At 38.6% G+C, this 13,197-nt stretch overlaps 1 protein-coding gene across 2 annotated transcripts in view; it reads left to right on the top strand.

Annotated features, from left to right (window-relative positions):
- The window catches only part of SLC11A2 (solute carrier family 11 member 2), a 142,463-nt gene extending 136,247 nt beyond the window's left edge, over positions 1-6,216 (top strand). For both annotated transcript variants that reach the window (XM_089692828.1, XM_089692835.1), the window contains exon 17: positions 4,730-6,216. In XM_089692828.1, coding sequence (XP_089548954.1) covers positions 4,730-4,810 — 81 coding nt within the window. In that variant the 3' untranslated portion in view covers positions 4,811-6,216. The remainder of the gene's footprint in view (positions 1-4,729) is intronic.
- The last annotated feature ends 6,981 nt before the right edge of the window (positions 6,217-13,197 follow it).

The following is a 13,197-nucleotide window of genomic DNA, read 5'->3' as shown; positions in this document are numbered from 1 at the left end:
TATATAGGTTTATTATTTAAGTTGAGCGGCTACTTCTGGTGGTGGAGCATGTGAATATTGGTGGAGCGTTTTCACAAGCAAAATGAGAGTGTGAATTACAGAGACTTATTTTTTATAAGTTTAGATTTTTTTCAACTCACTTGTTTGATATACGGGACTTATCATGTGATTATGGTTATTGTTATTTTTGTGTATATGTATTATACATTTCATTTTTGGTATTGATGATTTTCTTGTCACAGTGTAGTGCAACACAATTGATATTTTACCTTGGGTGGGGGAACACTATCAGTGGTTTTTCAGTAACTTTCTTTCTTTATTGTTTTATGTTTTTGGTAGCGCAGAGTTTTTGTTTCAGTTAATCATTTTCATTAGTTATTCATGTCTATTTACCCCTGGCGACATGAGAATTGAGGGTATCTATCTACTTTTGAATTCATCAGGGACATTAGTAAGACATGCACAGACTGACTTTCAGCAAGGTACTTTTATTGTGTAACTGCACCTTCCTTTTTGCTGTTCACTTTTCTTTTTGTGGAGGCAAACGTCTGTTACCAAATAGAGAGTTGTACCTGAGGGAAGAACTGTCTCAGTCTCTATAGCCTATTATATAGCCATCCTTATAGCCATTCAAGCTTTATTTTTTTTTCCATAAAGAGTTTATTAAATATTTTACAAAAGAGAAACAGATACAGTGTGAATATACACTGTGTGCACAATTATTAGGCACGTTGTATTTTTGAGGGTTCATTTAATTATTGAACAGCTACAGTGCTCTTGGTTAATCCAATATCTTAATAAACATCAAACTTGAATATTTAAGAAAGTAAAAGTGAGGTTTTGGCTTTCTTAGGAGGACATCTAGGTGTGCACAATTATTGGGCAACTATCAGTGTGCAGAATTATTTTTCTCATTAACCACTTGCCCTCCAGAGGGTTTACTCCCCTTCCTGACCAGGCTATTTTTGGTGATACGGTGCTGTGTTACTTTAACTGACAATTGCGTGGTCATGCAATGCTGCACCCAAATTAAATATATGTCCTTTTTTCCCACAAATAGAGCTTTCTTTTGGTGGTATTTGATCACTTGTGCGGTTTTTATTTTTTGCGCTATAAACAAATAAAGACCGTCAATTTTGGAAAAAAAAAACTATTTTTTTTACTTTTTGCTATTAAACATGTCCAGTAAGAAATAAAAAAAAATAAAATTTCATCATAAATTTAGGCCAAAATGTATTCTGTGAGTCCATGGCTTCACTATACTAGTGTTTACACAGCGGTAGTGATTAGTATTTTGATAAGATGGTACTTTTTTGCGCTTGATTCTTTGGCTTATCAAAATGTATTCTGCTACATGTCTTTGCTAAAAAACAAAATCCCAATACGTGTAAATTAATTGTGTTAAATCATGTGAAAGTTATAGCGTTTACCAATGGCGGTGTATATATACTGGACTTTTTTTTTTTTTTGCACACCTGTGCTGCCTTGTAGCAGTATTTCTGCTATAGGGCAGCATGGAAGTGGTTGATATTAAGTGAGAATAATAAACAAATGACTTAAAATTTACAAATAAACATTTCTGAAATTTAAAAAAAAATAAAAAAATAATCAGTGACCAATATAGCCACCCTTATTTTCAATAATAGTCATAAGCCTTCCATTCATGAAGTCTGTCAGTTTCTTGATCTGTTGGTGATCAACTTTTTGTGCAGCAGAAACCACAGCCTCGCAGACACTGTTCAGAGAGGTGTACTGTTTTCCTTAACTGTAAATCTCCAATTTAAGAAGGGCCCACAAGTTCTCAATAGGGTTTAGGTCAGGTGAGGAAGAGGGGAATTTTATTCTTCTTCTTTAAGGCCTTTACTGGCTAGCCACTCAGTGGAATACTTCGAGGCATGCGATGGAGCATTGCTATATATATATATATATATATATATCAATCATGGTCTTCTTGAAAGATGCAGACCTTTTCCTGTATCACTGCTTGAAGAAAGTGTCTTCTAAAAACTGGCTGTAGGTTTGGGAGTGGATTTTGAGTCCATCTTCAACCCAGAAAGGTCCAACCAGCTCATCTTTAATAATACCAGCCCATACCAGTACCCCACCTCCACCTTGCTGAAGTCTGAGTCGAAGTGGAGCTCTATGCCCATTACTGATCCAGCCTCGGGCCCATCCAGTCACTCTCATCTCATCAGTCCATAAAACCTTTGAAAATCTGTCTTTAGATATTTCTTGGCCCAGTCTTTTCAACTTATGTGTCTTGTTCAGTGGTGGTCGGGTTTCAGCCCTCCTTACCTTGGTCCTATCTCTGAGCACTGAACACCTTGTACTTCTGGGTACCCCAGGTAGGTTGCAGTTCTGGAATATGACAGCACTGGAGGATAATGAGTTCCCGGTATTTTCACATTTGATTCTTCTCAAATCTTACCCATCAAGGTAAAAAACATTTTTAAGTTCCTTGTGCTTCCCCTTCCCTGTGTGAAGGGTAACAGAGGGGAGAAGAGATCAGTTCTGTTCTTGGCTGCATATCTTCTCCCCTCGCTTCCTCTTTACATGGACTCGAACAGCAGGAGCCCTTGGCTCCAGTGCTTGGTGAATAAGGTGTTGCTCTGCTGACTTCCATCACTAAATCATATACAAGCAAAAATGCTGTTTTTTGTCCATTGGGTATTTTTTGTAAATAAAATGTAATCACCTTCACTAAGCTCTGGGGATAGTTCTCTTGCAAAGTAACCAGCCTATTTACCATTAGTAAATCAACCCCAATGTGTTCATGTCTAGTGTATATGAAAATGTCATTACGTAAAAGGTGAAAACAATTTGAAGAGTCGGGAAAGAAGAAATGAAATGTCCAGTGAGGTGGATTCTTTCTAAGTGACAGTGATACAGACAGGTTTCTCTGTAGTATGGAATGATATTTACCTGAATAAAGAACATGCTTAAATACCTGCCCATAAATCTATGATGTTTTACTGTTTTACAAGCTTTCTTTACCACTTGTGGATGTAAATGGTGTAAGTACAGCAACAGAAAATTTGATATTACTCCATTTTATGTGTGTACATATATTTTGCCATCTGGGCAGTTGTGTTTGTTTTATGTTAGAAAGTAACATTTTAAAAAATATCACTTATTTTTATTAACAGAATAGAAGACTGTTTATGAGGGCCATAATCATAGTTGTCAATATTTAGAATACATAGTTACATAGTTTGACTGAAAAAAGACAAAACTCCATCCAGTTCAACCATATAAAAAAAAGGTATAATCCTATATCCACAGTTGATCCAGAGGAAGGAAAAAAAACCCAGCAAAGCATGATCCAATCTGCTCCAGGCACATTTTCCTACTGAGTTTCCTTGCCTCATTTGGAGAACCATTTAGTATTACCTGACTGCCATTAAACCTTTACAAAAGGGAAATATGAACACTATTGTGTTTGAAATTCTCTCATTCAGTAAGCCTGGATCTAATGTACCATGCAAAAAAATTAAAGTATAGCTCTTTATTTGTGAAAATTAGAGACATTTCCAGGGAAAAGCTGCCAACTGAATATCATGGAATTTATGGCCAAATGGGTTTAGATGGGTTTAGTTCCACCTTAATATTTAATACTAATGACTGAAACTTTTTCTTCTTTCCTTATGGATTTTAAATGTTTTTTTATTTTAAGGCAAAGCTAAACCAATCAATTGGACTGTTTCCCAGAAACTTTCTCAAGGCTTCTGCTCTCAACCAAATTGTCAAATCATCAAATGGCTGGTGTCATACCTGGTCACATGTGCAATACCATTGCAACTACAGAACAAATGGAGGCTAAAATGGCAGCTACCTTGGCTGTAGAGTAGAGAAGAGTTTAGTTCCACTTTAACAGTCATTGAAACTGATCAGCCAAATTATTAACTTGATTTTTTCTGCAACAGATTTTCATGCCTGAAGCAAACCTGTTCTTCATTTCAAATATATAAGTGAAAGTCCCACTTAAAGCTAGCAATACATGCTACACTCTGATTGCACAATCTGTTTTATATGTTCACAAAACTATGTTGTGTAAAGGCCTACCTGATTGGTTATAAATTGAATGAATTGTATAATCAGATAGTAACATTTGGCCAGCTAAAGTCCTCTACAAAATGCTTTCTATTACCTTAGTTAACAGAAAAGCGCCTACCAAAAAATATTTATTTTGGTAAAAGAGTCTGACTTTTCTCTGACTTGATGGCAAAGCTCTGCAAATTGCCATACTCCTGTTCATTGACAGTATTCCTATTGGCCATGGCAGCATTCTTACTGGACAATGCCATTGTAAGCAGTAAGCTGCAGGAAATTTCAGATCTCAATAACAAAGTAAAGTTACATCTTTTGGTGTCTGTTGTAACATAGGGCTTTCACTTATAAAAATATAAAATGAAGATTAGTTTTTTTTTTAAATAAATAAATAGTTGTTTTTATCAATATAATAAGGTTTTAGAGGACTTTGGCTTGTAAAGGTTTAACATGAAGACTAATTTTTCAATAAATAAATTAATAGTTGTTTTCTATAGTATAACTAGGTTTTGGACATGATTGTAAAAACATTTCTGAAAAAGACAGTTTGTGCTGGTTGTTGGGATGTTGCAGCTTTAGGTTATACTGGGTTTATGTTTTAGGTATATATGGCAACTGTTGGATGAAATCTGGTTTCCAGTTGACTGCTTCCTGACATTGTTCTCCTCTTGCTCTGTTGCAGTATAACCTAGGGCTGAACAGCTATCCAGAGCTTTTCCTCTTACACAATATGGAGAAAGAAGACACCTCAACTTCCCGATGATGTTGGGTCACATGGCACAGCACTTGATTATCCCTTCTAGACACCACATCTAGAAGTACTCAGGAGTTAGAGGTGCCAAGCTATGAGTACCAAGTACTGAATGAACTTTGTGAGCTTTGTAGAAGGTGAACTAGAGCAAAAAACTGGAAACATTACTATGTAATATGTTATGCTTGTATACCATACCCTAGTATTTACATAGACCATTGAAAAATTGAAATTTGACATATGAAAAAAGTCCATTGAGTTCAACCAATAGAACAATTAATTACTATGTAAAATCAAAATATGCATACACTGAACATTAACCCATAGTTGATGCAGTGGAAGGCAAAAATACCCCTATAAAGCATGGTCCAGTTTGTTCTGACGAGGAAAAAATCTTTCCCGATTCCTAAAGCAAATGGATATTCCATGGATCAACAACCTACACGGTCATCCTCAGTCATACATGATTTTATATTCTTATCAAATATATCCAAAATATGTGAATTTTGCTTTTTTAGATTTTACAATATCCTGCTTTAGTTTTCTCACAATTTTCCAACATCCAAAGACACATTTTAATCCCAAGTTATACTATATTCTAGGATGTGGTATTAACCATGTGGTAAATTATAGACATGGTAAAATCAGATGTTGTTTGATCCAGTTTGCTGATTCCTTAAAACACAACAAAGGATTTTGGGTAATGATTTGCTAAAGGAATACTAAATTAGCTACTTTCATGGGAAAAAAAAACTAAATGAGTTATTTAAAATTGGCTCGGCAAACCTGTGTTCATATATCTCCAATCAGTGGAGAGCATTCGTTAAAAAAAAAAAAAAACTGCTGCTGAACCTGAATCCCCATAAAATTATTTTATTGATGACTATTTATAAAGATAAAAATATTGTTGAATTTGATTTAATTCGATGTGATCATATGTCTTATGGAAAAGACTGGTATGTATTTGTTTTTTATAATATTCACATATTACTAGTTTATATCAACAACCTATCCAGAGGTAAAGGTGTTGATCTCTGGGGTAATTTATATCTATTAGAAGAAGATAATTTTACATTTACATTTTTATAATTTTACAGCTGTATCTTTGTATAATGCATATTTTGGAATACTTTTAAATGATGATTTTACGAGCTTTACTGTGGGCTGTATGAGTTTTAATGTAATGCTGCTAGCCCCATTCATAAAAAGTGGGTTGTGTCATATTGCTAAAATGTCATCGATGGCACTATTCTCTGCTGTGCATGATAGTTCCTTTTATTACTTGTAAGTGTTTTTGTGGAGTCGTATTCCATTACAGTCACCACTTTCTGTGAAAATGGTGATTTGGGCTGATTTTTATGCCTTTACCTTTTTCAACTTAAAAAATATACACATACAGTATACACACACACATTTTATACTGCCTACCTTTATTGAATGCATGTTTTGATGGGAAAAATATGTGTGCGCCCTTAAAGTTAATAACTGGTAACAGGGCCAGGACAAGGGGTGGGCAGGAGGGGCGGCTGCCCAGGACACTGTTGTATCATGCGAGGTGGGGAGCATTATGAGAAGAATACGTGTTGGGAGGGAGGACGGGGGATGAAATTTGTGCTAGTGGGGATGATGGGGGTATTCGTGCTAGGAGAAGAAATTTGGGGTTGAGAACTTGTGCTGGGGGGGGGGGGCAGAGGGGTTTGAGTGGGGTGGGGGTGTACTTGGAGGGGGTATTGGAGGGGTAAAGCTTTTGTGCAAGAAGGGGTGATTTTCTTTGGGGGGGGGTTGAGGTGGGAGCGGGATGAGGGGCAAAGATATGTGTTTGGAGGGGGATATCAGAAGGGGGTAGATTTGTGCTGGGGTGGGCAGAGGGGTTGGAGTGGGGTGGGTGTGTACTTGGAGGGAGTATTTGAGGAGTAGAGCTTTTGTGCAAGGATGGGTGATTTTTTTTTGAGGGGGGGTTGAGGTGTGTGTGGATGGGGGGGAAAAGATTTGTGCTTGGAAGGGGGATATTAGAAGGGGGGTGGATTTGTCCTGGAAGCATGGAGATTAGTGCTCAATTTTTTTTTGGGGGGGGGGCAGGGGGGGTTTTGGCTGATACATAATACTCATACATCTTGGAGGGGCACAGTTTGGCATATTCGCCCTGGGCTCTAGTTGACTTTGTCCTGGCAATGACTGGTAGTTCAGATCAGGAACCTATCTGTGTAGTTTGTTATCATAATCAGCCAAGGGAAAGGTTGTTGCTTTGTAACAGTAAAAAAAATCCCTCTCTCTTAGCAGAAATGAAGATCAGGTGACATTCTGTAAGGTATTTGTCAGGCCTCCAACAATTTCCATGCTGCTGGGATGTTAAAGTCATTTAGATATTTAAAATAAGTTGAAAAATTAGGGCTACTTCACACTACATGTGTTTCAGTTGCTTTCTTTCTGCATCCAAAATGCAAAGAAAGTAGGTTATATGGTTGTCAATGTCATAGTTCTCCATCAGTGCTTGCAGTTCCAGTGTGTTCCGGTTGCAGAAAAAAAAGTAGAACAGGCTGCATTATTCCTGCACAGAACTGTACTGGAATGCGGTAAAATGCATAAAAAATGCACCAGAATGCACACAAAAATGCACTGAAACACATATGTTCCTATTGAAGATGAAGAGGGGAAAAAATTAACAGGAAAGCATCAAAAATGCACTGGAATGCGTAAAAAATGCATACAAAATGCACTGGAATGCGTCAGAATGCATACAAACTGCACTGGAATGCACCAAAAAAGCATCAAAATGTGCACGCAGAAGTGCACCCAGAACGCATCTGGACTGTGTTTCTATAGTGTGAACCGACCCTTAAACTGTGACGTCACAACTGTAATTTTAAGTCCTGCCATAAAGGTTTCAGTTAAGCTGGCCATATACTGTATACAATTTGGCCAGTTCGCTCAATGGGTAGTCTTGTCGCCATCCTCCCACCTGACATCCTTTGTTTGAAGAGCAGACTCCAGTTACTATGAGGGGATGAGACGCCACACACCGCTAGCTCAACAGGTGAAGAGAAATGTAAATGGCCTCAACCTTGAGCTCCTCCTGAGCCCCGTCTCGGATGCATGTCACTACACCCATTGGGGCTTATTCATAGAGATCTCTCTGTAATTAAGCCCTGATGGGTGGGGTGAAATGCATCGGAGACGGGGTTCAGGAGGAGCTCAAAGTTGAGGCCATTTACATTTCTCTTCACCTGTTGATCTAGTGGTGTGCGGTGTCTCGCATCCCCTCATACTTCCCTGCTTTCTGGATTAAATTCTAACTAAAAGCAAAACGTTTATTACTTTGTTTTGAATAGAGTGGAGATGGATTAGAACCCTTGCCTGTTTTATTGCTTTCTCTGCCCCTGTTATGGGGATTCACCCTCTCTCTTTGTCCTGTTTACCATTATCGATAAAAGAAGATCCCACATTTTCGGTTGTCCCCAGAAAAGTAATAGAGGGGAAATGTTTACATTGGGGACACTAATTCTGGTGACCTGGAGGTCCCCAAGAAATTCCCTTAATATGCAGGGATTTCCTCAGTACCACTTCCTTATTGGCAATAGGACAAGAAGTGAAGGGAAATTTTTGCAATGGGACACATGGTGAAAAAAATATCTGACGGGTTATAACCCTCCCTTACTCTATCCGAAATGGAAAAAAAGGGTTGCCTATAGTTCTGCTTTATGCATCCTTATATTGCTGTGAAACCTCGGATCTATCAGAGCACCATGAGCAATGCTAGAAGTGGTACTGGGTATAGTGAAACTCTAGGCTAACATTCAGAACATATCTCTTACATTTCCCTACAGAAAAATACTTGTTGATCTACCAGAAATAGAGGGCTTGATTTACTAAATCTGGTGCACTCAGAATCTGGGGCATCTGTGCACAGTAGCCAATCAGCTTCTAACCTCAGCTTATTGAATTAAGCTTTAGCAATAAATCCTGGAAGCTGATTGGTTCCTATGCAGAAGTGCATGAGATTCTAAGTGAACCAGCTTTAGTAAATATCCCCCCCAGTGTTCTGTAACTTCTTGCTTGGTTCGACAACATTGCCTCTGGTGCATTGTATTCTCAAGCTTTGTTAGGGTCCTGTGCATTTCTGGATATTCATTTTGAGGGTCCATTAGAAATGAAAGGGTGCGATTAAAAACGCTCAAACAAGGCATCTGGGCAATATGAAAATATGCGTTTTAAAATTCAAAATAATGTGAATGTACAAGTGTGAACACCTTCATGTGTCTAGAGCTGAAAATTCATTTTGGGTAAACGTATGCTTGTAAAGCTTCAAATAATCTGCAACCACACAAGTGTCTCTGGTGTTCCATTTAGCTCATCTCTTTTACATGTGTTTTCTTCTGATTGTTAAGAGCTGAAACATCTCTTTTTGTTTTAGTACATGGATTAAAATGTTCCTGTTTTGTTATAGATTTTAAATTGTAAAATTGTTGTATCTAAGTTTATGTTGTATCAAATGTGATGGATTATTATAAAGATAGCTTTAGACTTGCTCTATCTCACCCCATGCTGGAGCTGTTGTGGTGGATCAGCATAGATTATTTCGTCTGTGTTGTTTGGAAAGATCTGGTGCACAGACAGTAGGAATTCAGACAATTATTTGCTGGTCCATTGCATTTCAGTAAAATTCATTTTTTAAAATCTTTTTAAACATAGCCCCTGACACAACACTTACTAATGAAGTCTCTCAGTTAATATTATCAATAAACAATTATTTTTGGCAGGTCTAAACTGCTGTTGCAGTTTTATGATTTGAGCCATAGAATGTCATTATTATATTTTTTTCTCTCCAGTTAATTTGCTGCTGTTCACATAATATTGCATAAAAAACAATATAGCTTGAATGTGCTTATTTACATGAGGATAGACGCCACTCAAACCAAACCCCAGGAGTCAGAGAAGAACGGGATGTAGTAGAATGGCCTCAGCTGTCACTCTGGCCTCACATCTGATGTGTTTCGCCCCGCCCATAAGGGGCTTGGTCACAGAGACTCAGCCTGCTACATCCCGTTCTTCTTTGAATCTTAGGGTTTGGTTTGAGCGGCGTCCATCCTCATCTATATTGTTAAGTGTCTGGAGTTACTTGGGATGCTGCTCTCATCTCTTCTTCTTTGACAGCGGGGTGACCTTCATTTTCTGTCAGTCTTGAGAGGCACCAGAAACATAGTCTTAAATGTGCTTATAGACATTAGAGAACATTTGCCTTTTTAAGATTGGGAACCTTTGTCTGTTTGTGGGCACCAACAGAACTGTAGCTGATGCTTCCTGGACAATAGCATTCCCCATAGGCACCAAAATGGTTTTGTTATAAAAAATCTTCAGTAGCTGAGTTGTACATATACAGGTAGTCCTCATCTAATATCTGTGGGCAGCTAAAGACTGAAATCAGTCAGCATTTTATCACATTTACTCCTACTTGGTTGTGATGCCTGTAGGCCACTGCTCCCTCCATGTCTTCTACTTACCTGGCCTTACTCTGCTGAGATCTTTGCTGTGCAGCCTGCTCCATGTTGCAGAGCCTCCTTTCAAAAATGTCACTGTCTGGTCCAACTCCTCCCTTGCATATACACCACAATATTCATTTGTTTGGAAGCTTTGCACCCTGTTAGGAAAGACAAAGTGCAAACTCCCTATAGGATCAAATGGAAATTGCAACATGCATGTGGTGAACCCAATAGCTGTGCAACAAAGATCCCAGAGGAATGGTGGGCAGGCAACACACCCCTAACTGCACTATTGGACTGTAAAGTGACTATTGATCGCCCACTGCCAGGCGTTGTCATTTAAAAGTACAGCGGACCTGATGGGGAAGTAGTCTATCTATTCCCCATTAGGGTCTGCCCACTCCTAGTTCAAAACTCCTTGACCAAAGCAGGGAGTGCAGTGAGGAAGCAATGTCTAGTATAGACACTTAAACATATCAGTGCAGGCACCAACAGATTCATGTACCAGTCTGTGCATGATTCGGGCGCAAGTAGACACTTTCGGTGCTGCGCCCCACACGGAATTGTACAGGATGTACAGGAAAAATAATCCCTTGAAAGAGTACATTATTGGGGATACAACTTTAGCCAGCAATACAGAGGAAAAGTTTTGGGGGTATTTATTTTAAATGATTGTAAAATGAGCAAACAGTGCAGACAGGCAGTGGAAAAAGTATGAACAGAATTCTAGGATGATCACTAGAGGGGTTACAAGCAGGATGAAGGAGGTCCTAATTCCCCTTTCTAGATCTTTAGTTAGACCTCATTTAGAATACCCCCTGGAATGCATAAAGACTGGCACAGACAAATATTGCGAAAGTGTCTCTAAAAGTGGTGAAGTACGTACCAAAGATCAAATGATTCCAGGGTTGGGCCACTAAAATGGTGAAAGTTCTAATGGATAAAACATATCAGGAGAGGCTTCAGGAACTTAATACGTACAGTCTGGAGGAAGAAGGGAAAGGGGAGACATGATTGAAAGGGGGCAAATAGGCAGTATTTTCAATATGAAGCCAAGATCAAGAACACAGACGTGACCTCATACTACCAGGAGGAAAGTTCAAAACTAATCTTAGAAAGTGTTATTTAACAGAAATGGTAGTTGATGCTTGGAATAGGTTTCCTACAGAGATAGTGAATCAGTCAACAGTAAGTGAATTCAAACATGCTGGGGGCAAACTCAAAAGACCGCTTGGTCTCTTTTCTGCCGTTACTCACCTATGTTTTTTAAGATAAATAATGATAAATTATCATTATAGATAAAAATAAAAAGTAATAAATAACTGTAGGCTGGCCTTGAAATGCAATTACATATTTTTTATTTGAGTGGAAATGTATAAATTAAGAAATATCTTCATTTCTGAGACAAAAATGACTTTAACCACTTCTGGACCAGTGACGTGCCCGTATGTCGCTGGACTTTCCATGGTTGTACTGGAGTGATGCCTGCAGCTACAGGCATCACCCCAGTACCGTTTGTAGAGTCGGCTCTCTTGTACAAGTAATCAGAACAGCTGCTAGCCGCTTGATTGCTTGTACGGTCCCCCCTTCCCGCCACTCTCTTGGGATCTCCCGTCCCACTGGGAGTCCCGAGCGACCAGCTAGTGTGTCCGCCAGCTGCCTGGACAGCCAAACAAAGCCAGAATCGACTTTGACTGGCTCTCCTTTATTGTAAACCAGAAGCGATGACCTCACATCACTTCTGGTTTACTTAGAAACTTTTGGTGCCGTTTTGAACAATCTGAAAGCATTAAAAAAACACCGATCTTAGTATTTTGAATGCTTTCAAGTGCAGAGGAGGGATTTAGGGTCTCATAGACCTCCAGATCCCTTCATAAAAATACCTGTCAAGTGCCTATTGCTGTCACAGGGGATGTTTACATTCTTTGTGACAGCAATAAAAGTGATCAAAATAAATAAAGTGACAGTGTAAAAATTAAAGTGCCCCCACCCACGTGCTCATGTGCAAAAGCGAATGCACACATCGGGTTTAGACGCACACAAGCAGCGATCGTCACACACATGATGTATCGCCACGATCGGCAAATCATGGGCAGTAATTCTAGCATTCAACCCCCTCTGTAAATGTAAAGTGATAACCTGTAAAGGCTTTCAAAGCGTCGCCTATGAATAGTAAAATTAGCGTCGTTTGTCACCGTTGCACGAGCATGCGCAATTTTAAAGCATGGCATGTTCCGTATCTGTTTACTCTGCATACAAAAAAATTGGGTTATGTATTGTGTTTGCAATAAAAAAAATTTTAAAAAGTGTATTTTTCCCAAAAATTGCATTTGAAAAACCACTGCGACATGTGACATAAAACAATGCAAAAAACACTAATTTATTCTTGAAGCCTCTGCTTTAAAAAAAATGTATAATGTTTAGGGGTTCAAAGACATTTTCTAGCAAAAAAAACTGATTTTAAAATGTAAACAAAAACTGCCAGAAATGGCTTGGGGCTAAAGTGGCTGAACTATAGCAAAAAACACAAGGCAGGCAGTTAGATGTGTCTGTTTAGAATGCCATATATTATATTTCTGTTTACAAAAGGTCTGTATATTGTGGTGGTAAGGAGGAGTAAAAAAATGATGCTGTTATTTAAATGTGTTTTCCACCTAAGCTATTGTTTGTTATACTGTTAAAGGACACCCCCAGTAGAACACCCCTAACCTGACTTCTAGTGAACAGTAACACATTTTCCTCCAGACTCCTGATTGTAGCTCTGTCTCAGTCATCATGCTGGCTGTTAAGGGCCTTCCATCTGATGACAAACCCTAAGAGGTCTTCCTATTGCGGGATCCTAACTAATCAAACTGTACGTTTCTACTGCTACAGTTAAATCGGAGCTCCACCCAAAAGGGGACTTTCAGCTTTAAGGCTTTG

The sequence above is a fragment of the Staurois parvus genome, unplaced genomic scaffold (genome assembly GCF_062004578.1).
Source record: "Staurois parvus isolate SC_StPar_1 unplaced genomic scaffold, SC_StPar_1.0 ptg000023l, whole genome shotgun sequence".
Lineage (NCBI taxonomy): Eukaryota > Metazoa > Chordata > Amphibia > Anura > Ranidae > Staurois > Staurois parvus.
Note: the sequence above shows the minus strand (reverse complement) of the source record. Positions and strands in the feature narration are given on the sequence as shown.